We start from the raw sequence: 25,528 nt of genomic DNA, 5'->3' as shown, positions 1-25,528 counted from the left end.
TTACATGCATGCATTCTCTCAGCATTGCTTCTGGAATCATATGAATTTCGTGAGTGATTGTCGCTGTCAATTCGTCAAGACTTGGAGCTTTTTCAGCAAACACCTTGGCTTTTAAGTAACCCCATAAAAAATAATCGCACGGCGACAAATCCGGCGATCGTGGGTGTCACTCAACATCTCCTCTCAATGAAATGAGATGCCCGGGAAAATGGTTTCTAAGAAGTCATGGTCTGACGAGAACTATGACATGTTGGCGAATCTTGTTGATACCATAGCGTAGCAATGCTAATCCGTCGTCTTCTTCGTACTGGGATCAAAAATTCCCAGAAAATGATAACGTAGCACCCCGTGTATACTGTGACTGTACTTCCATTTTTCTAAAAGAAATACGAACGGATGACACCAAATCGGGCAACTCCACACCATACCGAGGCTTTATCTGATTGTAGAGATCTCTGGTGCAATTCCCGCAGGTTTTCAGATAACTATTACCGAAAATTTTGCTTGTTCACTGTCCCCGGTAGGCGGAAGTTTAATTCATAACTAATTAACAGAGCAATGTCATTTTCCAACATCATTTCATCGAAATTAAACTTTAGAGCAAAATCTGTGCATTACAGCTCTTGGACCGACATGATCTTGTAGGGCTGGTAGTGTAGGTTCAACAAACATATTTTAGACATTCCTAGAACCCGAGCGTGCTACCTAGCGGAGCGATGAGGGTTAGCTTGCCTGACCCTTTCGATGTCTTCAGGGCTTCTCGCTGTTCGATTGTCTCCTCTAGCAGTATCAGGTTTCAAAGAAGCAGTGGTTCTGAAGTTTTTGACCCATTTTAAAGTCGAGTTCCTAGATGGCACAGCTCTATCAAGTCCAACATGGAAGCGACGATGATCTCTTAAATGTTTGTATCGCGGTAACTAAAATAGGGGAGAATGCAGAGGGTATATCTGCCATTCCGAAAACATTAACCTTCCCGAAGGGGGACGTTCGGCCGTTCTAAGACAGTCACACCTCCTTGAGTCACCCTGTATAATAGTGATGTTACGTACTACAATCTTAGGTGGTTGGTTTTGAAACTAGCATATTATTCTAGAGTCTTTAGTGGAATAAATCAAACGAAGCTCTTATTATCCTTGCCATACTACGGCAGTTTCAAATTTGTACAGAAACTATAATTAGAAACTACATGTCTGACGGCAAATCTCTTAATGGAAACTATTACGTTTTCCTCAAGGGCCTGTTTTACATAATACAGGATAGTGCATCTACCTACATGGTACTTACCTTACGCATACTCGTTAGATACATTTACACATAAGTATGTATAATCAACGGGAGATGTTACATTTATAGTACAATCATCCTTTGTTTTGTAATGCCTAATTTTTAACGCGATTACTTTTGTAATTCGAAAGATATTTAATTGTAACTCCCAAACAAACACTTATGTACCAAAAGCTTCGGCATTCACGTGTTTAATATAAAAAAAGATCCTAAATGGCGATGTTGTTAAAAAGTATGAATTATATTTCTCTTTTATCATTAGCTTTAAATTGAAATACTTTATTAAAGAAGCATAATTCAAACTGAAGCGGGGTATCTTGTTCGGTTTTTACGACTTCTTATATTTCACTCACCATCAGCCAAAACACAGAGTGCAGACTTATAATATTTTATACACAAATACAATCATAACAGTGCAAATATCTCATGGAACTTTTGTTGCTGTTGAACTACCTCTCAAGCTTTACGAGCTACTTAACAATGCAAATGATCCCTGCACTGTTTTATAGCTCCTAGTAAATATCCTTCAGCAAATAAAAGAAAACCAGACGGAAAGTTTTGTTCTTTTAATTTAAAAAAACAAAACGCATTATCACATAAAAGAATTGACTTAAAAAGATTGTCAGTTTCATAAATGTTTAATTAATACTGTATAGTTTCGGTCATTTGTGAGAATAGGTACATACAAAGGATAACTAAAGTTTAGAACTATGATCTATCATTTATATGTGTCTATTACCTAAAAATTGTACAAAAGTAGGAAGGAAATACGGATTATTACTGTTGTTTGGTTATTAACCCAATTTATTAAATTATTTATTCAACTATGTACGCCAATCGGCTTTACACAAAAAGAAAAAACAACAAAAATGAAAAAAGAAATGACAATCTGTTTGATTTAAACCAGATTAGGTATTATTACAAACCAGAACACTCTTACAGTAGCGCAAAAAATGAAATACAGAAAATAATTAATGAAGCAGTATATTTCACACCCTTGATAAAAAAGAACCATTATGGAGGGTTCTTAAAGAGAAACCAGAGTAAAACAAGTCCCTGAAAAAGGGCAGCAGCTCTTTCAGTACTCAGGGTGGCAGAGATCACGAGGATCCGTATGGCACAATACTGCGACGTGGAAGGCAACGAGAAACCACCACATTATGATATCCCAAGAAAAACACACGAAACTAAAATGATGTCATGCTCTCAGGTAAAGCACTCCGAACATTAAACAAGTCCACCATTCGGATGTCCGGGAGGGGACTACCTCAAGGCATGTTATCAATAAGTGCAATAGGGGTAGGTGCAATATTTCACGAGTCCGAGCGTGGAATGTTAGGATAATGAGACAAGTAGGGAAATTGGAAAATTTAAAAGTTGTGCTGTGGTTAGAAGCGTTCCAAATGTGGTGTTACAGGCGAATGATGAGGGTACTGTGGATAGAGAAGGTTAGAAATGAAGAACAGATGACTCTCTAGAAGTCAATAAGAAATGGTTGATGAAAGATGGGTTAGTAGGACTCCTTCTCAGGGATGAAGATCTAGTCAGAGACATTAGAGGCAGAAACGGAGGGGTAGAGGCAGATTCACATTAAATTACTGTTAAAAACAGCTAAGGTTGTGGGTTGAGTCTTAGGGCTAACGACCTTATTATGATGATGATGATGATGAAATTGCCGGCTTTGGGCTTCCGAAAAATGTAGGTTATGACAATACTCATTAACCAGATTAGCCGCTCTGTTTTTGAATGTGCTCACAGAGTGTAATAACCTATGCGATCTAAGGTTGGATTTGAAGCAAAAAAAGCTGAATTGCTCTAAAATTGTTTGACTTATCTAGAATAAATTTCTAAATTCACTAAAAAAATGAAATGATTTCTGGGATGTTGGAATATTTTTATGTAAAATTTAATGTTAATTATATTTAACGAATGGTTTAAATGAACGCAGGGATCAGCAATGCCAGTAGAGTTACTTTTCTGTTTTTTACTATGGAAAACCGAGCGGCATGACCTAGAGGTCTAGACCATTGCTTAGCATTCGGGAGGACGGCGGTTCGATTCCGGGTCCGTCTGCCTTGGTCCAAGTTTTTCTGTAGTTTCCTTGGATCACCTAGGCAAATGCTGAGGCAGTAATATTCCACAGATAATCTTTCATTCTCTTCTATCTTCTTCATTTCGTCCGTCTTATCTTTCTCACCCGAACCACCACCCACCCATTCCCACGATTCTTGAAAGAGGACTTTCCGCCCTACCTTCCGGCGTAGTCCGGAAGGACCGCCCGCCCACCAGCATTAGTGGCTGGTGGGAATGAAACACCCAAAAGTTTTTTTTTTTACTATGGAAAAGTGTTCAATATCTTGGGTAGGTACAATTTACCAATTTAGTGTTTTCATTGTTATCAGCTGCTTTTTTTTAATTAATTGTATTTATTAATTTCTGACCGACTTCCAGCACAAATACTATTTTGAACATACCTACTAAATTGAAAAGAACCGGGAATGCTCGAGGGCTTAATCCTAATTGCAACTGCTAATACTCGAGAACATGAAAGTAACCAAAGAAAAGAAAAGCCTGAGATCCACCTAATGTCAAGATCAAATTGATAATCCTTTGAGAAGGGCAAAGTACGCTCTTAAACGTAAAGCCCTCACTTTTGTATGAGTCAAAGGATTATAATCTCCTTTATGTGTATTCAAGATGCAAGTATACTTGCGACCGCGATGTATGTAGGTTGCATTAAATATACTACTTGGAAAGTTTTTTTATCATGAGAGCACTAATTCTTGAGACCATTAGTTTGTGTCTTACAAATGTTTGATCGATTTATGGGGTGCTTTTAAAGAAAATATTCTCGTTTCCTATTCTCAGTTAAGCTTACATAATACTAATGTAGTGACAGTTTTTTTATTTAATAAAGTTTGGGTGTTTGAACTTTTTCAAAATTTTGATAACTGCTTTTAGAGACCAGCAATCGGACGACACGTTCCAAAACTTAATAAATAAATCTTTTCAGTATAAAACACTTTATCAATCATCATCACAAGGTCCTCAGTCCTAAGGCTGGTTAGACACGCAACTCTACTTTTTCCCATCCTGAGCTAATCTTCGTATTTCCCTAAAACTAAAACAACCCAGATCCTTAATTATTTGCGAACAGTAATCTAATCTAGGTCTACCTCTAACCTTCCCAATTCCCGTTTCTGCCTCTAATATGTCTCTGACTAGACCTTCATGCCTGAGAAGGTGTCCACCAACCTATCTTGCCTATTACCTATTGACTTCCATAGAGTTCTCTGTTCTCCAATTCATTCTAATACCTCTTCATTTCTAACCTTCTCTATCCACGGTATCCTCATCATTCACCTGTAACATTACATTTCGAACGCTTCTAGCCTTTTCTTTTCCGCTGCGCCTACTGTCCATGTTTCGCACCCGTACACCTTTAATAACCTTTTCCGAATTTCTAAATTAACCGTTCGCAAGCATAGAAGTGACTTCTTTTTATTGGAGGTGACTCAACCCTGCCCTATCCTCTGCTTTATATCCCTACTACTTCTTCCGTCCTGACTTCCTAGATACCTCAAATCGGTCACTTCTTCTAATTTTTCGTCTCCTATCTTTATATTTGCTCTTTCCGTATTTTGATTCCCTTGTATACAAGTATTTTCGTTTTACTATTATTTAGTTTCATACAGTACTGTTTTGTCAATACCGCTTCCATTTTATTTAAAGCTATCTCTAACTCCTCCTTGCTAGATGCTAATACTGCTATATCATCTGCAAATCTAAAAAGTGAGCTTCAATTTAAATTGTTTTAAAGTTCATTTTGGAATATGTATGTACATATAGGCATGAATGTCGTTAATCCACAATGAGGAGAATATTGATGAACAGCGTAAATTTTTCTGTCAAGAATACCTTCGTCATACGTTATAGCGGCAAATATTGATTGTAGGATATAAGGATATAGCTCCTTAAGTACCTAGTTATAGAATACGAGAATTGAGGTGTATCATATGTAACGAAGTGGAAATGTCAGTCTTATAATTTTAGTGTAATATAATTGTTAAGAGCCACTACTTTACATATTTTATAGCTAGCTGCAAATGACGATGAATGAAACTTTTATGTTGCCATAAACAGCAAACTATTTTGATTTTATTATTCTTCGGAAGGTTTCAATTTTATTTCTCTCCGAGCTGAATGTAGAACATATGAAAATACATATCTAAATAAGTCGAAAATATTTCAAGCAATTGAAAATATAAGTTTTCAAGTTATTGCAAAGTTCGTATTGGATTTTAATTTCGAATCTGTTTTCCTATTTCGATATTTTCGGTACTAAAAAAAAACAATAAATGTTACATTTTTCTTTAGGCTCAAGATAATTGATACTATGCAGTAGAAAGTATCAACTCTTTTTTTTGCAGAGGCTAGCACTAGATAGAAAAAATAATAGAAATAAAATTATTTCAGGCATTTTCGCTTCACTTAAAGTCGGCACTGCTTAATAGGTATTTATTTTAAATAAAAAAAAATATTTTATTATAATTTACACCCTCCAAAAATTATCGAAAAATTCTACAGTGAAATTGGAAAGGATTCTTATTTATTCATTTTTTATTGTAAATATTGTATATGTTAATTACCTGTGGAAAATCCCGTTCAGCACTTTGGAGTTGGAAATGTAGAAAAAAAGTCTTGCCCCCTCTTAGCGAATGTAAATAGCCTACTCGGATAAGCGGCGCGACAGTATGACCATCACTTAGCACCTCTAACGTTGCGTCCCGAACACTTAACGGATTTTGCGTTGGCTTTTCCCAGTCCGTATATTCATTTTTTAGAGTCGAAAAAATTTCATTCAAATGAAAATAATACGAATTCCTCACATACGTCCTTAATATTCTGTCTCTACGCGTTTCATTAAAACCGAACTCTAAGTCTTGCGCACTCAGGTCCAAATACGACTCGGTCGTAGTCAAACTGAAAAGAAGGTCCCTCTCTGGGAAATCGGCCAACTCATAACCCGACGAAGTTGCTATCGTCGTGGAACTGCTCGGTGGTGGAGGTGCTGTGGGTGTCACTAGAATGGTACCGTCAACGAACGGAGCGAAACCCGGAAGAAATCTCGGTGGTTTTACTTGAACTTCCAACAGTTGTTCTAGCGATTTCATCCTGAGACATGGGGCCAGATCATCATCCACTAAATCTCCATGGCAACCTGTTTGTTCAGCTACATGACGCTTTACCGCTAGCGGGTCCTTTTGCATTGCCCACGGTGAAAGACCGGATCCACTGAGAAGAATGGCTCTATGAAGCAATTCTGTAAATGAAGAAAAAAGGATAACAACGTTCACGGGTATTAGGACGCTTGATTTTATCAGATCTTTCAAAAATTTTATACTAACTACTTTTTCGTAATGAGTAAACACCTAACAAGGAGTTTCGTTTCATTTTATAATTCGAATAAAGCAACGGTTTCTAGTATTTTGAACATAATGTTACAAAAAAAAATACAACGTGTAATTATACAACACGCTACTGAAGTGAAACTTCTTCAAACACACAAACATGTCGGGATAGGGGGTTAAGGAATTGGTTTAATGGTATTATTTGTACACTTTGCTTCGCACGGGTGCAATACTGATAGTAAATATACTATAGAATGTCTTAATATACAACAATTATAGCTTTTTTGCCATTAGACAATACAATCCGGTCGGACCGCCGCAACCGCTATGTCCCTACATTTTAAGCCTGTAACATTTTCAAAAATATTCATTTAAATTAGATGCTGTAAAGGACCATATTGATCTATATTAAATGCAGAATGTACTTAAAAGTATTTAATTGGATATGGATTAATGCTGTATTACTTAAAATAGCTTCGTAAATAAGCCATTATTTCTAGTAAAAAGTAAAAGATAAAAAATGGTTATCGTGGGTTATCCCTAAGAGATAGACATATACCATCCCGGACTTTTCTGTAGACCTTTCTAAGGTGTACAATACTGTAATATATTATTTTGATCTATCTCGTAGGGTTCAGCCAGAGTTTGCAATGTAAGCGCAAAAAAATGTGTTTATTTACGACATCACTTTACAAACCTCTAAAATTATCAGTGTTTCTCTTTTATATTATGCATGTATTATACATACAAACCTTCCTCTTGAATTACTCTATTTATTAAAAAAAACCGCATTAAAATCTGTTGCGTAGTTTTAAAGATCTAAGCATACACAGGGACAGACAGCGGGGGAAATGCGTTGCATGATTTCGTTACATAGAAACTCTCATGAAACGAACTTACCCTACCGTGCGTAAAGAAGTTTCACTTCAAAAACAAAACAATATGAAACAATTTCTTCTCGTTTCGTCTGTTTTGTTTTATGTTGTTTCTGGTCTTGTGTAACATCTATCTATAAAGGCAAAACGCCTAAGTAATTCAAGTAATAGGAAATTTATTGTATACTCTTCTAACAGATACCTACATTATTTATGTGGGCAGGTTGCACATTCATATTTATTTGCGAAATATGTTAGGAGGCGGGCAAGAAGGGAATTCAGATTGTCAAAAGAGATATATGTAATATACATAAGTTACAGTTGCACGAAATTAGTTTTGGAGCTTAATAACCACATGCACATCCATTTCAATAAACGAAACCACGTCAGTAGGATTTGCAGAGCGCGAAAATGTCACTGTGATAAATAAGCTACACCTAACGCTGAAACTGATACACGCTTTGAATTGAAAAGACAAATTAAACCAACCGCTACGACAACTATCTCGTACCGAGTGCTTTCTGAGGAGAATTATAATTCTCTAAGTATATTAGATAAAATAATGGTAGTCACGTGCCTACATCACGCAAAAACCAGTGGGCAGATTTTAATCAAATTTTTTCGTTTTGTTGTTAAGACGCTTGGCCCTTATTTCCCGTAATAATTGGTATCATATTGCTATTTAATATCAAATAATTAGTTTTCATACATGTAGATAATCACAATGACCCTAGCAGCCACCATTACTGCGAGGGGAGTGGTTCACTACGCGCGGAAGAAGGAGACATCTACTTCCGCATCACACTAAAGTAACCGACCCGTAGGAAAAATTTCCATTCTATTTCAATTTAAAAAATGCCATTTAATAACCACAAAAAATAATTAATGGTAATAAATGGAGAATTGCCAATGGGATGAATGGAATTTCCACTAAAATTCTAGTGGAAATCGCATTCCCGAACCCAATGGGATTTCCATTGCTGAACACAATGGGATATTCATTGCGTTCCATTGGAATTTCCATACCTAAATCCACTGAAAATCCTAGTATCAATTTCTTTTTACCTTTAATTATTATTAGTGGTAATTAAATGACATTTTAATTAAGATGAAATATAAGGTTTTTTGACGAAGACAAATATGAATTACATGACAATTGTTATACCAAATAATGTCTTGTTAATAATTTTTACAACTTGCTTTGACAATCACATTAACTTCAGCACGTTTTTCTCCATTTTTTTAAATAACTTTTAATCGTCTGCAACTAGACCTTCTCCATATTTAGGTACCCAATTGTTTTTCCTTTTATATTGAATGGTTTTAAATAAAATTTATAAATTTTGCATTGGTTCCCATTGGAAATCAATGAAAATGTTTTCTATGTAAATATTAATGGAATTATTGTAAATGGAAACTATTATTTTTCCATTTATGCTAAATGGTTTTGAATGGAATTTACAAATTTACATTGATTCCCATTGAAGTTCAATGGAAACTTTTCCTACGGGTGATAGCCGCGCATTGGCTGCTAGACCAGCCTGTTACCGTGCAATTCCAAAAAAATTAAATGTAATTCTTTCTTATACCATCTACAAATTATCAAATAAATTCGAATTCTAAGTATGAGGATAGCTTGGAAGCACTTTGAATTTTTGTTATGTTAAAAATATTAAAAAAATCAGAGACAGAGAGAAAAAAGAACAGAAGGACCAAATGGAAAATTCAAGATTGGAAACTGTTAAAAAATATTTAGATACATTTAAATAAACCACCCAAAAAGAATTGCCTTTGAATCAACTGAGTAGTGTTACGAGTAAGTACTTATTATCGATTGGTACTAGGGTTTGTCGATTTTTAAAAACCGTTTTTTTTGGAGAAAATTATGAAATTCGAAAACCGGTTTTTTAGTAGAAAATATCGGTTTTCAATGAATGAATAACACTTAAAAAAAATTTGAAAATGACAAATGTAGCCAAATGTACCAGATTGATGAAAACACTGTTGCAAGTAGTTTGGTTCTTGGAATCATATCGGACCGATATAAACGGTGTGTTTTGTCTATTGGATGAATTAATTTAGATTTTATATCAGTTTGATAGTTTTTATTTAAAGGAACCGGAAGAAGTGACTTCCTCTACTCAAACTCTAAGAAAAGAGTTTTTGGCCCTGGAAGCCACAAATAAAAGGACAAAAAATTTAGAATTATTATATCAGGCTTTAAAAACGATTAAGCCTAGTTCGGTCGCAAGTGAGAGGGTATTTTCTATTTCGGGGAATTTTGTGAATAAACTAAGGACNAAAATTCGAAACCAATTAAAACCGGTTTTCTGGAAAAATTAGTATTCGAAAACCGGTTTTCTAAAATGTCGGTTTTGTATAAACCCTAATTGGTACCTATCTATACTTATTATTTGGTTAAAAAAAATCGATACCAAAAGTACTAACGATTGTAAAACGAAGTAAAACTAAAATACTGGTATGTAAGTGTAAGTAGATAATTAGCGCTTGTAGTAGTCGTAACGTTTCGGTTTTGCAGACAGTAGTAGCCGTGGAAGTTACTTCTGTAGTTTTGGACTTTGGAATACAGTCAAATAACACAGAAACTACAAACATAATGTGCTACTACTAAAAATTTAGATACCTGAAGAAAAGAAAAATATTTACGTTGGTTGCGGAATTCTCACTTTTCCTTTCTCTTTGGAAATAATTATTAAAACTTAAAAGTATCGTTTTACTCATACAGCATTTTATTTGATGGTTTTACTAACGGCAATAGAAGAAAAACAAACCCGAATTATTGTCAAACCGTATGACCCTTACGATAATAAGGGCCGTTTTGACTATATCTATTATTTTCCCGCAAGCTTCTGGATGTTGTGGTAGCAATAGTGCAAACGGAAAACTCAGAGAATTAGGTCATGGCGAAAAGCATTTCGCGCTATGCCACTGTCAGTTTCTCATTTCTTTTTTATTCGCAATGGCATTGATGGCCCAGGGGAAGCAGCAGGCGACGAACGCATGCATTTTTAGTGGCTGCCGGCAAAATAATCAGTTTCAGTATGCAGCGTAAAAAAAATAAACAGTTTCCGTCCACCATTGTCTATATTTCATCTCTTTCCGTTCAGCTTCATTGCTTACATCTCAAGAGTACAGTTACTTTCAGGCACGTCTTGTTCGCTAACGTTCAATTATTTTGTGTAAAACATCCCACAACCTTGGAAAACAGCTTTGGCGAACAAACAAACGAATACTAGTGTGTACGCCGAGAATAAGGTGCAACTTGAATACGAAACCATCCCGTTCAGATGTACAAGATAAGTAAAATACTCGCTAGGATTGGCTTTCGCTTAGTTAAAGCGGAGGAAATGGATTTTACGTATACATTCATGCATATACCTACACGGGAAAAATATATGAATTAAAAACAAACAACTAGATTGTTTCTTCTTTTTGTGCGCAAACAACTGCGATTTAATTCTGGCAGAAATAAATAAAGATCTTAGAAATTTAAATTGTTTCAGTTCTTAGTCGGTAATTTATCGAAAGTAGCAGAACTTATTTGTTCTCATCAGTACGCTATTTTCCTCCTATTTATAGTCTTATTAGTTACTTAGAATTTGATAATGAACTCGATCTTTTTAAATATTAATCTTCTTATCATATCATATCACTACAACGACTGTAGATACTAATTTTAGTTTTTATTGCAATTTTTCTTATATTAGGTTACTTAATAATTTTTTATTTCACATAAACATAGATGCGAGTCATATCGAACAATTAGCTTAACTTCCCATACGTCAAAAACCTTAACTAGAATTGTACAAAGGAGGATGGAAAAAAGGGCAGAAGAACTATTAGGGGAAGATCAATTTGGGTTTAGAAGAAATAGAGGAACGCAGGAGGCCATTCTAGCTTTACGGGTAACAATAGAGAAAACGATAGAAAAAGGAAAGAGTGCATACATATAGGATTTGTAGATTTAGAGAAAGCTTTTGACAATGTTAAATGGGACAAGATGTTAAATATACTTAAAAATGTGACAGACAGATCAGTACTGTATGATAATAAATAAAAGTAAAACTAAAATACTGGTATGCAAGGGAAGAAAAAGTAGGGAAAGAGTGAATATAAAAATAGGAGACGAAAAATTAGAAGAAGTGGCTGATTTTAGATATCTAGGAAGTGAGATAAATCAGGATGGAAGGAGTAGTAGGGATATAAAGCACAGGATAGCGCAGGGTTGTATCGCCTTTAATAACAAGAACTCACTTCTATGCTCGCGAACGGTTAATTTAGAAATTCGAAAAAGGTTGCTAAAGGTGCATGTTTGGAGCACGGCGTTGTACGGGTGCAAACATGGGCAGTGGGCGCGGCGGAAAAGGAATGGTTAGAAGCGTTCGAAATGTGGTGTTATAGGCGGATGATGAGGATAACGTGGGTAGAAAAGGTTAGAAATGAATAGGAGAACAGAGGACTCTATGGAAGTCAATACGGAATAGGCGAGATAGGTTAGTAGGACACCTTCTCAGGCATGAAGGTCTAGTCAGAGACATATTAGAGGCAGAAACAGGAGTTAAGAGGTAGACCTAGATTAGATTACTGTTCGCAAATAATTAAGGATGTGGGCTGTTCTAGTTTTAGGGAAATGCAAAGTTTAGCTCAGTCTTAGGAGCATATTTTATATGCCATGATATAACTGTTTTCTCATTAAAACGAAACTGCTCTGAAAATCATAATCACGCAAGTGAGACAGATCCTTTCCGTAAGCATCCTTTCCTGCTACAAGAACAGATCCCATAAGAATCGGTAAATCCTTCCAGCAGGACAGTTGCTGTGTTCAACATCTTACTAGAAGCTCCTTTCGGTAGAACAAATGTGTTTACCTTCTATCATTAAACCGTTGTGGTCAGAATCATACAACTGAACTAGCTCAACTAACATATTCTATCATTGGAGAAACGCGATTGTGACAGTTAAGGGTACAGCATTTGATCTATTTTTTGTGCATGTCATTCGACAAAATTTAGATAAGACTTTCTAGAAACTACATAGACAAATCATTCTATAATTTAAATAGTAATGTATTGTCTTGTGAACAGTAATCTAATCTAGGTTTGCCTCTTCCTCTCTTAACTCTTGTTCATGCTTCCAATATGTCTCTAACTAGTCCTTCATGCTTGAGATATCCTACCAACCTATCTCGCCTATTTCGTATTGATTTTCATAATGCTCTCGTACTCTTTCTAATACCACCTCACTTCTATCCTTCTCTATCTTTATCAACTTTCTCTTTTGCGCAGCACACGCTGTTCACGTTTCGCACCTTTACAGAGCTGTGCTTCGCACATATACCGTTATCATTATTATTACAATTTCTAAATTAACCGTTCTCGAGCATAGAACTATCCTGCTTTATCGTCTGTTTTATACCTCTACTGCTCCTTCCATCCCGGTTTACCTGATTTCCTAGGTACGTATATATATTTATATTTCGGTCAGGCTTAATTTATTGCTAGTATTCTATTGCTGAATACTATTGTAGTAGTACTAGATGGAAAGATACAAACAGGGAAATAAGTGAGTTGCAATAAGACAACGTCTCTTACTTTAAACAACAACATACCAGCAACAAAGTCTGAGTGTCCATTATTTCTTCTAGACTGTTGCTGAAGTGAGTTGTAGTGCTGTAGCAGTTGAAGTGGTAGTTATGATGCTCCAACTTCCGCAATGGAAAGGCTGTTACTTTCATTATACGGTGCCTGCTGCTAAGGACCGTTAATTTTTTTTTGTTGTTTTTCAGCGGCTCACGAAAATCCATTGTCTATGGATGTACTATATCACACATTCTTACTTTGATAAAATTATAACTTTCTTTGGCTGTGCTAAAACTACGACTACGGATTTTGAATTATATCCTTCAATTTTCATTGATGTGTATATGTACCATACTGTGTCTTTAATTACATTTTAGCCTAATTATTTCATGTTTATGTGAAAATGTGTGCTTTCTAAATTAACATTACTACAGTACAATTACAAGAAGTGGCTGATTTTAGGTATCTAATAAGAAGTCAGATAAGTCAGGAAGGAAGGAGTAGTACGGATATAAAGCAGAAGACAGCGCAGGGTCGAGTCGCCTTCAATAAAAAGAAGTCACTTCTATGCTTGCGGACGGTTAATATAGAAATTCAAAAAAGATTGTTAAAGGTGTATTTTCGGAGCGCAGCACTGTACGGGTGCGAAATATGAACGGGGGCGCGGCGGAAAAAAAAAAGTTAGAAGTCTTCGAAATGTGCTGTTACAGGCGAATGACGAGGATACTGTGGATAGAGAAGGTTAGAAATGTAGAGGTATTAGAAAGAATAGGAGAACAGAGAACTGTATTGAAGACAATTAAAAATAGGCGAGATAGGTTAGCAGGACACCTTCTCAGACATGAAGGGCTGGTCAGAGACATATTAGAGGCAGAAAAGGGAGTTAGGAGCGGTAGAGGTAGACTCAGATTAGATTACTGTGCGCAATTAATTATGGATGTGGGATGATCTAGTTTTAGAGGAATGCGAAGTTTAGCTCAGGATAGGAAAGAGTGGAGTTGCGTGTCGAACTAGTTTTAGGACTGACGTTCTTACGATGATGAGTACAATAATAGGCAAAGTATGGATGTATAGATTTGCAATAATATTTTATATAATTATACAATATCTTAAGTTCTGACTTTCTGAAACTCGCTGACACATTAAAATTCCAATTAGAGAAAGGAACTAAGTACTGCTCTTACAATCTGTATATAGAATGTTATTATTTAATAAAAAAATTTATTATAAAAAAAATTACATGTGGGATGTGTTTAAACGTTAGAAATCTATCATGAGATAATAGACAGGGATATGGAAGTGGCTGAAGTTTGCAGTATGGAGAAATGTCACGTCTAACATATGTACCTTTCTATATCCACCATGGACAATGGTACCATCCGTCGAAATTTGGTCAGATTATGGCAGTAAAAATATTCTGTACCTTTTTAATATTGAGATCAACATCTAAGCATTCCTATGAATATTATAATAAATGTAGGATGTCTCACAATCTCTCATATTTAAATTCTTTAACAATAACCCCTTTACAATTCGACGAAAATTTTACTGAAAAGCTGTCCGTATTATTGACTTTTACAATATAAAATTACTTTCAGAGATGGTTACATCGCAAATGCACACAAATAGGATTCTTTAATGATTAATGAAATATCCTATTTCTAGTAAATACACAGCATTTCAAAAATTAAAATTAAGGCATGATTTCCCTAAGAAAGAATAATGAAACTACTCCCTACCTATTGGGAAATTTAAACTTTGTTACTTAAGAAATTTCTACTTTGTCTCTTGCTATTCCGTAATTTTCAAACAAAGTTACTTCGCTAAAAAGTTATGAAACTCTCGACAGTTAATTTCAGTTTTTCAAATCGAATCGCATTGTATGGGGAATTACATTTTTTTTATTTAATGTAATAGCCTAGGCACCATTTGTAATTTATTTCGAAAAAACTAGTATTTTTAATCTAGTATCCGACAGTATTTCCGAATGTCGGTGTCAAAGTTTGATCATAATTTACATATCGAGCAGAGTAAGGAGATTACCTACGCGGTATACCTAGCTACAGCAGACTATAACGTAATCAAGACTGAATATTGTACATGTACCTACCAAAATAAGTAGCAAACCAAAATGTGAGACATATTTACTCTGATTTTGAATAAGAAGTAAAAAGAATTCGTTAAAAGTAAGTAAAAACGAAACGGTAGTCCTAGGAATATTATCATTACTAAAATAATTAAAGGTCAAGAGCAACAGGACTATTTGTCACTAAAACGAGTTTTCGAAGAAGATCTAGAAAAAGGTAGTGTCTTATTAATGCCTGGACTCATTTGTCTTTCTCTAGAATAAAATTTTGTACAGTTGATGTAAGAAATTGCCTGCTTCTAGTCTGACAGATTAATTCACTGCTTAGTCACGAGAAAATAATAGCTTTTAATTATCTTTATTTATTTTTATTCAGAATTTATTGTACCTACCATCATTTAATTTATACACATGAAATAAAAATCAGATTGTAATGTTATTTCGGTATATTTCATCTTTAAAAGTCTAAAATATACATACAACTGCGTGTAAGTAGGCAAAATACCTTGAAACAACACAAATAAAATAGGACTTAAAATAGTTTGAGCTGAATGGATTATGTGGTGTTTGAAAATGAATCCACTTGCTATTTATGTACTGACAATTGAACTTCTAAAGTTTAATAAACTTCCAGGAAATCTCTCTGGAGACGAATAAAAGGGGTCAAAGCGTTCGTTGTTCTGGCATTTCTCGTGAATTCCTTACTTAATCCTCACGGATATGACTTCCTCCAATTCGAAACCGAAATGTAGATAAGGAATGCAGCAAGTTTTATTTTTGATCAAATAATCCGACCATCTTCTATTAATTAGAACATACCCTACATGAAGCATTCCTGAATTTCTACATTTGATCCTTTATCGAAAGGTGCCAAACGTTGAAATAACATAGTTAGGGAAAATTTCGTGTAAGATCGTCTGAAATTTTACAACATTTTACTTTGAATTTCTAATTTAATTTCCCAAAATTATGGAATCACAGACTGTCCCAGACTTGGTATTGGTTTTCATCTTATTTATTCGGTCTTGCTCAAATACTTCTAGTCTTGATGTTAGTCTTAGTCTTATTGTACAGTCTCGGTCTTGGTCTTGCTCATTTAATGTGGTACTTAATAAATCTTATTAGTACAAATTTTTATATTTACCAACAAAATAATTGTCTTAAATGCTGAAATTTTCTGTCATACATGCGAACTTATCATGACTTTTAAACAAAATAATTGTGAAAATTATGAAACCTCGAGAATNATTGTACCTACCATCATTTAATTTATACACATGAAATAAAAATCAGATTGTAATGTTATTTCGGTATATTTCATCTTTAAAAGTCTAAAATATACATACAACTGCGTGTAAGTAGGCAAAATACCTTGAAACAACACAAACAAAATCTAGTGTGTTATCGAAACAATTGTCGAGTTTTAATATTCTTTATAATACTATGGTTTTTCACCAAGTAAATACCGGTTCCATCATGCAATTATGATCAAGTACAAGAAATCTAAATATTTCAGAACTAATTCCTTACATACACAAAACACGCGAATTACCTATAAATATCTTTAGATTATTACTAAAAAAGAAACCAAAGAAATTTAGGCAAGACCAAAAAGTGGTAGAAAGCTGTCCATAACACAATAAAATTGCCGTGAAAATGTATCCATTACATCATTGTAAGGTTGTCAGTCCTGAGACTGGTTGGACACGTACCTCCGCTCTTTTCTATCCTGAGTTAATCTTCGCATTTTCCCAAAACTAGAACATCCTAAAGATCAGATTGTAATGTTATTTCGGTAATATTTCATCTTTAAAAGTCTAAAATATACATACAACTGCGTGTAAGTAGGCAAAATACCTTGAAACAACACAAATAAAATAGGACTTAAAATAGTTTGAGCTGAATGGATTATGTGGTGTTTGAAAATGAATCCACTTGCTATTTATGTACTGACAATTGAACTTCTAAAGTTTAATAAACTTCCAGGAAATCTCTCTGGAGACGAATAAAAGGGGTCAAAGCGTTCGTTGTTCTGGCATTTCTCGTGAATTCCTTACTTAATCCTCACGGATATGACTTCCTCCAATTCGAAACCGAAATGTAGATAAGGAATGCAGCAAGTTTTATTTTTGATCAAATAATCCGACCATCTTCTATTAATTAGAACATACCCTACATGAAGCATTCCTGAATTTCTACATTTGATCCTTTATCGAAAGGTGCCAAACGTTGAAATAACATAGTTAGGGAAAATTTCGTGTAAGATCGTCTGAAATTTTACAACATTTTACTTTGAATTTCTAATTTAATTTCCCAAAATTATGGAATCACAGACTGTCCCAGACTTGGTATTGGTTTTCATCTTATTTATTCGGTCTTGCTCAAATACTTCTAGTCTTGATGTTAGTCTTAGTCTTATTGTACAGTCTCGGTCTTGGTCTTGCTCATTTAATGTGGTACTTAATAAATCTTATTAGTACAAATTTTTATATTTACCAACAAAATAATTGTCTTAAATGCTGAAATTTTCTGTCATACATGCGAACTTATCATGACTTTTAAACAAAATAATTGTGAAAATTATGAAACCTCGAGAATTTACCCTACCTCCATTGTATAAATTGACTCTTCTCCCTACACAATAATTGACCTTTTAGCGAACAAATTAGTACAAAGTACTTGAAAGAAGTAAAAAATATCGAAAAAAAAATAGTTTGTCACTATATTTCAAAGATTAGTGTTTAAATCTAGTAAAGCAAATTAAAAATTCCGAATAATAAAAACATTTTGTTTGAACATATTTAAGTTGTTCCAAAATGTTTACGTCTATTTCAGAGGAATGTCCTTATGTAACAAACCTCTCAAAACCTCCTGAACAAAGCGTAACAACCCTCTCTCAGCTTTAAATAGCATTCATTGAACTTTATTATTTTATTATTTATAAAAAAAAAAGTGGTTGAAGGTATTCTTCTATACCACCCCGAGATAACAATGTTCAGTCTCTCAGAGTCTCTGAAAGCGAGACGCGAGTCTTCGTCTTTCATCGAGTCTCTCTGGTGTCGCTGAGAGGGACTGTCAAAAAAACTGTTTAGCGTCTCTGAACGAGAGACTCGAGTTGCTCATAGGGAGATCCTCATTTCGTATCCAGTCTCTGAACGAAAGACTCGAATCCCCGAACGAGAGACTCGAATCTCTCAATAAGGGGTGTCTCGATAGACATAGTTAAAAGTTCAACATATTTCAGAGATCCCATTGTTTCTACGAGAGACTCGAGTCTTTCAATTTTTCAGTTTTATTTATTCAGTCTCCCTGCGAGAGACTCGAATCTCTGAATTAACAATTTTATCGTTCGAGTCTCTCATAGAGACTGCGATAGATCAATAAAAACACCTACGCAATAACTAAGAAACTGTGAAAGACTGTGAGAGATACTCTCAGATACGCTAAAAGACTCTGATAGACTAAAAATTTTTGTCCAGGGGCGCCGTATTTTTTAAAGGCATACAATATAATACTTTTATGCACGGTTTTTAGCAGGCCACCGTTCCATAGATTTCTCTGAGAATTTAAATATTTATGGAGTCCAATAACTAACTTGATAATAAACGACGGATAAAATGGTTCCAATTTAATAACTTTATTCGCCAATAGCGATTTCAATTTTTTATCTTAATTGCCTTTTACGTTACCCTTGAAGGCTTAGTTCCAACCTTAAACATTAATTACTACTTGCAATGGGCTTAAATGTAAATTGAATCGCTTTATTTCGTTCCCGTTTTGATGACGACTAAACCGCTAAAATTAAGCCGAGTCCAGAGCAAATACATAGATATTTCCCTTTACAACCGTCTCTCCACGGCTTCTCTTGCACTTAATCGTTTTATAGGTGATTATCAACAGTAAGTAATTGTGAGCGTAAAGCTCGCTCCAAGTTCGTTAATAAAATTTCGAATAACTGAGATGCAAATGAACGTCTCCGGTTATAATGTCAAATGATCGAAAAATAGTGTAATCCACAATGAATTGGTTACAAAATGGCGACTATTACAATTTTATTGCTGCCTCGTCACCAACAGTTAATCTGTTTGCTTGAAAGAACATTTTAGTCAAAGCCCAGTTCAAGTAACATATACAGGGTGTTTTTTTGTTTTCTACTTTGGACTATGTCGGTACGACCTCGATGACCTGGCCTTCCACAAAGCAATATGTATGGATGTCAATTGGTGGAATGTAGGGTTGGTTGTATTCTTTTTGTCAAATATCATAGGTGTGGTAGTTGGCGTCCTCTTATTTAATTCAATTAAGTATCAATTACTCATAAAAGGGAGCACAGTTCTGGTCGGTTTTCTTATCATTATTTGACTTTGAAGTCGTCAATTTATCGGTACAAGCAGAAAAATGAAATGTACTGACGATTAGTAAGTTTACTTGTACGACATCTCATTGATATTATTCGGACTATCTCAAGTACAAATAAACGATAAATAAAAATAGTGGAAGACCTAATCTCCATACCTTTCTTCAATTTTAGATACTAATAATCTTGAAATCTAGTCAACTGTTTGAAAAGATGAGATTAAATAGTATGAATCAATTATGTAACATTCCACCTGAAAAATCTACTGTGTTATCGAAACAATTGTAGAGTTTTAATATTCTTTATAATACTATGGATTTTCACCAAGTAAATACCGGTTCCATCATGCAATTATGATCAAATACAAGAAATCTAAATATTTTAGAACTAATTCCTTACCTACACAAAACACGCGAATCACTTATAAATATCTTTAGATTATTTCTAAAAAAGAATCCAAAGAAATTTAGGCAAGACCAAAAAGTGGTAGAAAGCTGTCCATAACACAATAAAATTGCCGTGAAAATGTATCCATTACATCATTGTAAGGTTGTCAGTCCTGAGACTGGTTGGACACGTACCTCCGCTCTTTTCTATCCTGAGTTAATCTTCGCATTTTCCCAAAACTAGAACATCCTAAAGATCAGATTGTAATGTTATTTCGGTAATATTTCATCTTTAAAAGTCTAAAATATACATACAACTGCGTGTAAGTAGGCAAAATACCTTGAAACAACACAAATAAAATAGGACTTAAAATAGTTTGAGCTGAATGGATTATGTGGTGTTTGAAAATGAATCCACTTGCTATTTATGTACTGACAATTGAACTTCTAAAGTTTAATAAACTTCCAGGAAATCTCTCTGGAGACGAATAAAAGGGGTCAAAGCGTTCGTTGTTCTGGCATTTCTCGTGAATTCCTTACTTAATCCTCACGGATATGACTTCCTCCAATTCGAAACCGAAATGTAGATAAGGAATGCAGCAAGTTTTATTTTTGATCAAATAATCCGACCATCTTCTATTAATTAGAACATACCCTACATGAAGCATTCCTGAATTTCTACATTTGATCCTTTATCGAAAGGTGCCAAACGTTGAAATAACATAGTTAGGGAAAATTTCGTGTAAGATCGTCTGAAATTTTACAACATTTTACTTTGAATTTCTAATTTAATTTCCCAAAATTATGGAATCACAGACTGTCCCAGACTTGGTATTGGTTTTCATCTTATTTATTCGGTCTTGCTCAAATACTTCTAGTCTTGATGTTAGTCTTAGTCTTATTGTACAGTCTCGGTCTTGGTCTTGCTCATTTAATGTGGTACTTAATAAATCTTATTAGTACAAATTTTTATATTTACCAACAAAATAATTGTCTTAAATGCTGAAATTTTCTGTCATACATGCGAACTTATCATGACTTTTAAACAAAATAATTGTGAAAATTATGAAACCTCGAGAATTTACCCTACCTCCATTGTATAAATTGACTCTTCTCCCTNATCTTTAGATTATTACTAAAAAAGAATCCAAAGAAATTTAGGCAAGACCAAAAAGTGGTAGAAAGCTGTCCATAACACAATAAAATTGCCGTGAAAATGTATCCATTACATCATTATAAGGTTGTCAGTCCTGGGACTGGTTGGACACTCACCTCCGCTCTTTTCTATCCTGAGCTAATCTTCGCATTTTCCCAAAACTAGAACATCCTATATCCTTAACTATTTGCGAAGAATAACAATCTAGGTCTACCTCTAACTCCTCTTAACTACTGTTTCTTCCTCTAATATGTCTCTAACTAGACGTTCATACCTGAGAAGGTGTCCTAACAACCTATCTGACCTATTTCTTATTGACTTTCTTTCTCATTATTCGACTGTAACACCACGTTTCGAACGCTCCCTACTAACGTTTTCTTTTCCGCCGCGTCCAGCGTCCAAGTTTCGCATCGTACAAACATCTTTAACAATTTTTTTTGACTCGACCATGCACTATGCTCTGCTTTACATCCTTACTACTCCTATCGTCCTGACTTATTTGACATCCTAGATACATAAAATCAGTCACTTCTTCTAATTTTTCGTCTCCTGTTTTTATATTCGCTGTTTCCTTTTTAATTTTATTTTATTCTTAATTAGAAAAAAGGGATATTTTTACCATGATTATCGTAGTTTTACAGTTTTATCATCGTTTGCTATAGATAGATAATAAAAAACATTCGTGTGTTGAATAAGTCGTGATTTCGGACTAACTACCGTAGCTGTCGATAAAAATACTTTGATGCTGTAGGACCATACAAATATTTGTAGACTTGTAACGAAAAGTGCTTTGAACTGATCGGTTCAATTACGAGATGTGCTCTCAGCTTGATTTAAAGAACCAAATGACTCCTATACATGTGTCAGTCAGTTATCTGCGATAACTTCGATACGTAACTTCCCTTTAATGAATCAGAATTTACAGCTCATATATTTCGCAATTAACTTATTGATTTTCGAGTTAGTTAAACACAACACAGTTGGTTAGATATGAACAATTTAACAACGACACAACACGTGAAACAGTCGCATTTCATTAATTCCCACTTCTCTCTGGTTAACTCATCACTTGTAAACAATTTTATTGTTAATGTAGATAACGGTAACGATATTTTAAAAACACAGATTCAAGTTACAAAAATTTTGAATTGGAAAAAAGGCTAAACAAACTAATTACCTGCAACTAACTTATATACTAAATTTGTTAATGTTAAGATTATGTTTATGAAAGTTAGAGAAAAACATTCAAAAAGTATTTAATAGCAGCGATCTAGTTAGATGTATCTAGTTGATCATCGAGTATGAGATTGTCTAGGGTTTTTAATATTGTTTACAACAAGTTGAATCTTGAAATCTTCATTAAATCAAGTTTTTTACTAATTGGACGTCCGAGTAATTTGATTTATGAATATTTTATTGAACAGACTCGAAAATCCTCTTCTGACTGAGAATAAAACTTCTATGCTCAGTCATCGTTGAACATCTAATCAGTAAAAAACAGATTTAATGAAGATTTCAAAATTGAAATGTTTGAAGATAAATAAATTAAATAAAAACGTCTGAATCCTAATCCTTAACGATCAGAGATGTGATTTATCTGCAATACTTGCATTTAAAATGCAAATACAAAATAAAAAACACCTATTTTTATCTTGCATTTAAATACTTTTTTGAGAAAAGCATTTTGTATTTTATTTAAAATACTTTTCCAAACGTATGTAGTATCACCGATCAAACATTATATAAAACGAATGAAAGTTGTTCACATTGGCCGTTAAAGGTATTAGAAGCTTAGAAAGCGGATAAAGAGACATTCCATGATTCTTTAACTAAAGTGTGCCCAATAAATACTAATCTCCTTGGAAATGGATAATCTAAAATATTAGATCGATATTGTTTTCCGGATTCAATGTCATGGTCAATGGAATTTTGAAGTTCCAAATTGATATCAGCATATGTTAAATATCCACTTATCGTACCTTTTGCAAGGGCTTACGGAATTCTATGATTCCATTCCTGATAGCCGGGTACTTGGTACAACTAATGCCGAGTAACCAGTTAAGTACCCCGAAAAACTATTACAGTTCATGTCTTAATTCGGGCGAGCTTTCAGTTAAATCCCACCCTCACTAACGTTCCCGAGTACTCGGTGTCATTATCCCTAAAAACGGATCCAAACCGGATACCCGACCCATCCTTATTTTAAATTTCATGTATATAATTTTATTGTACTCCTTCTTCTTTTAACAAGATCATTAGTATTTAGGACAATTGTAATTAGTTTAAGTTTAGTCATTATTCCACCTGAAGATGGTAAAGGGTGGCGAAATAATTATTGTACAGTTTCTACAATAAAAATTTGTGTTACCTGTGTTTGATTCTGTGTTTTTAATTTTATTGTATATGACATTTATATACTTATACGATCTACCTTTTTTTAAATTGAATACGATTTGTATGTTTATCGCATAAGAGTCAGGAAATTGTGAAGGGTAAGAAGAAACAATTTTAAGGATATTTGTATAAAAGCATCTTAAAGAAAAACGTTGTAAACCAAGATCCCGCAACCATACAACTCGGACCGGGTCTTGAATATTGACCATAACCGTAAATTCTGAGGGGCCCAATGAACGCTTATCCGTAGAGTTTGGGCCGAAAGTACAATGACATTCATTTGGATTTACGATTCATATTCTTCTTTCCAGTTTCTCGAAAATTTCTTGGCGACTTTCCTTAATCTTTCGTTATTTATTTATACAGGACTCCGCTACTTTACATTTCAGAAATAATGAAGGGGAATAAAATGGCTTAGCAAAAAACAGCAGGAATTTCATTTGTCTCCTGATGTTTAAAATATCTTGAATTCTCTTCGTGGTAGCTAATATAAAACAACCAAAGATGCTTTCTGAAAGTGTAATCGTAAATTTGAGGTAAAATTCATTGCAAATGTTGAGGCACCATTGTTGAACTTTTGATAAAGGATTACAAGAAGAGGATAAACTATAGGAAATTGATTTTCTTTAACTGCGCTTTTAGTAAGAACTGGAACCAGGTATTTGAGTTAAATAATTCGTACTTCAGATATTTAAAAGAAGTATGGATGATTTGAAATAATCTGTTGGGAAATACGTCATCATCATCAACATCATCATCATCATCATAAAGTTGTTGGACTCGCACCTCCACTCTTTCCTATCCTGAGCTAATCTTCTCATTTCCTAGGTCTACCTCTACCCCTCAGAACTCCCGTTTCTGCCTCTAATATGTCTCTGAATAGACCTTCATACTTGAAACGGTGTCCTACCAACCTGTCTCGTCTATTTCTTATTGACTTCCATAGAGTCCTCTGTTCACCTATTCTTTCTCATACCTCTTCATTTCTAACCATCTCTATCCACGGTAACACCACATTTCGAACGCTTCTAACCTTTTCTTTTCCGCTGCGCCCACCGTCCATGTTTCGCACCCGAACAGCGCCACGCTCCAAACATACACCTTTAACAACCTTATCCGAATTTCTAAATTAACCGTTCGCGAGCATAGGAGTGACTTCTTTTTATTGAAGACGACTCGACCCTGCACTCTAGTTTATATCCCTACTACTCCTTCCGTCCTGACTTATCCGACTTTCTATATACCTAAAATCTGCCACTTCTTTTAATTTTTCGTTTTCTACATAGCAAACAAATACTTATAATAAAAGCATTGTATGATATACTTTGGCAGCTATCTTTTTACACAACTTATGGACTGGTTTCCTATTGCAACGGGTTTTTCAGACACGTTAGTTTTGTAAACACATTAAGTTTTTTTTAACTTTTCTACAAAACACTTTTCAAAAGCATTACCATCACAGGCAGATGTTGGACGAGTTTCGCGTCCGTTTAGTCGACGGACTACTTTGTTGACGATTCAATTTAAAAACCGCTCAGAAATTGTTTAAAGAACACAAGGAAAAAACCAGTAGGATACAAAAATGAAGGAAAATTGAAAAGGGATAATATACGCAACAATAAACCGCCTCCAGGGTGTAGCTGGTAAGCGTATGTACATATTATTTATGGTAATAAATTCTGAATGTGCGCTTTTCTGGCATTAATATATACAATGTGTTGAATTTATATTACATTGTGATAAGGGTTTGCGGTGAATGAGCATGAAAATCAGGCGCCAAAGAATTTCATATACTCTCATATGCATGTAATATACAGGGTGTCACTGCAAATACAGTGTAAACTCTTTATAACGTCATTCGATTTAACGACAAACTCCTTAAAACGTCGAAATTGCTTGACTTTGGTTGGTTTACATTGTTTTCTATACAATATTACACTCTATATAGCGTCACGCTCACTCTATTTAACGACAACAAT

At 34.5% G+C, this 25,528-nt stretch overlaps 1 protein-coding gene across 3 annotated transcripts in view; it reads right to left on the bottom strand.

Annotated features, from left to right (window-relative positions):
• LOC108737977 (neuroligin-1-like) overlaps positions 1-25,528 on the bottom strand; it is a 280,090-nt gene that overhangs the window by 23,926 nt on the left and 230,636 nt on the right. For all 3 annotated transcript variants that reach the window (XM_025981832.1, XM_025981834.1, XM_025981833.1), the window contains one exon: positions 5,934-6,607. In XM_025981832.1, coding sequence (XP_025837617.1) covers positions 5,934-6,607 — 674 coding nt within the window. The remainder of the gene's footprint in view (positions 1-5,933; positions 6,608-25,528) is intronic.

This window comes from Agrilus planipennis, unplaced genomic scaffold (assembly GCF_000699045.2).
Source record: "Agrilus planipennis isolate EAB-ADULT unplaced genomic scaffold, Apla_2.0 scaffold161, whole genome shotgun sequence".
NCBI lineage: Eukaryota > Metazoa > Arthropoda > Insecta > Coleoptera > Buprestidae > Agrilus > Agrilus planipennis.
The sequence above is the reverse complement of the archived record's forward strand: the minus strand, read 5'-3'. Positions and strand labels throughout refer to the sequence as shown.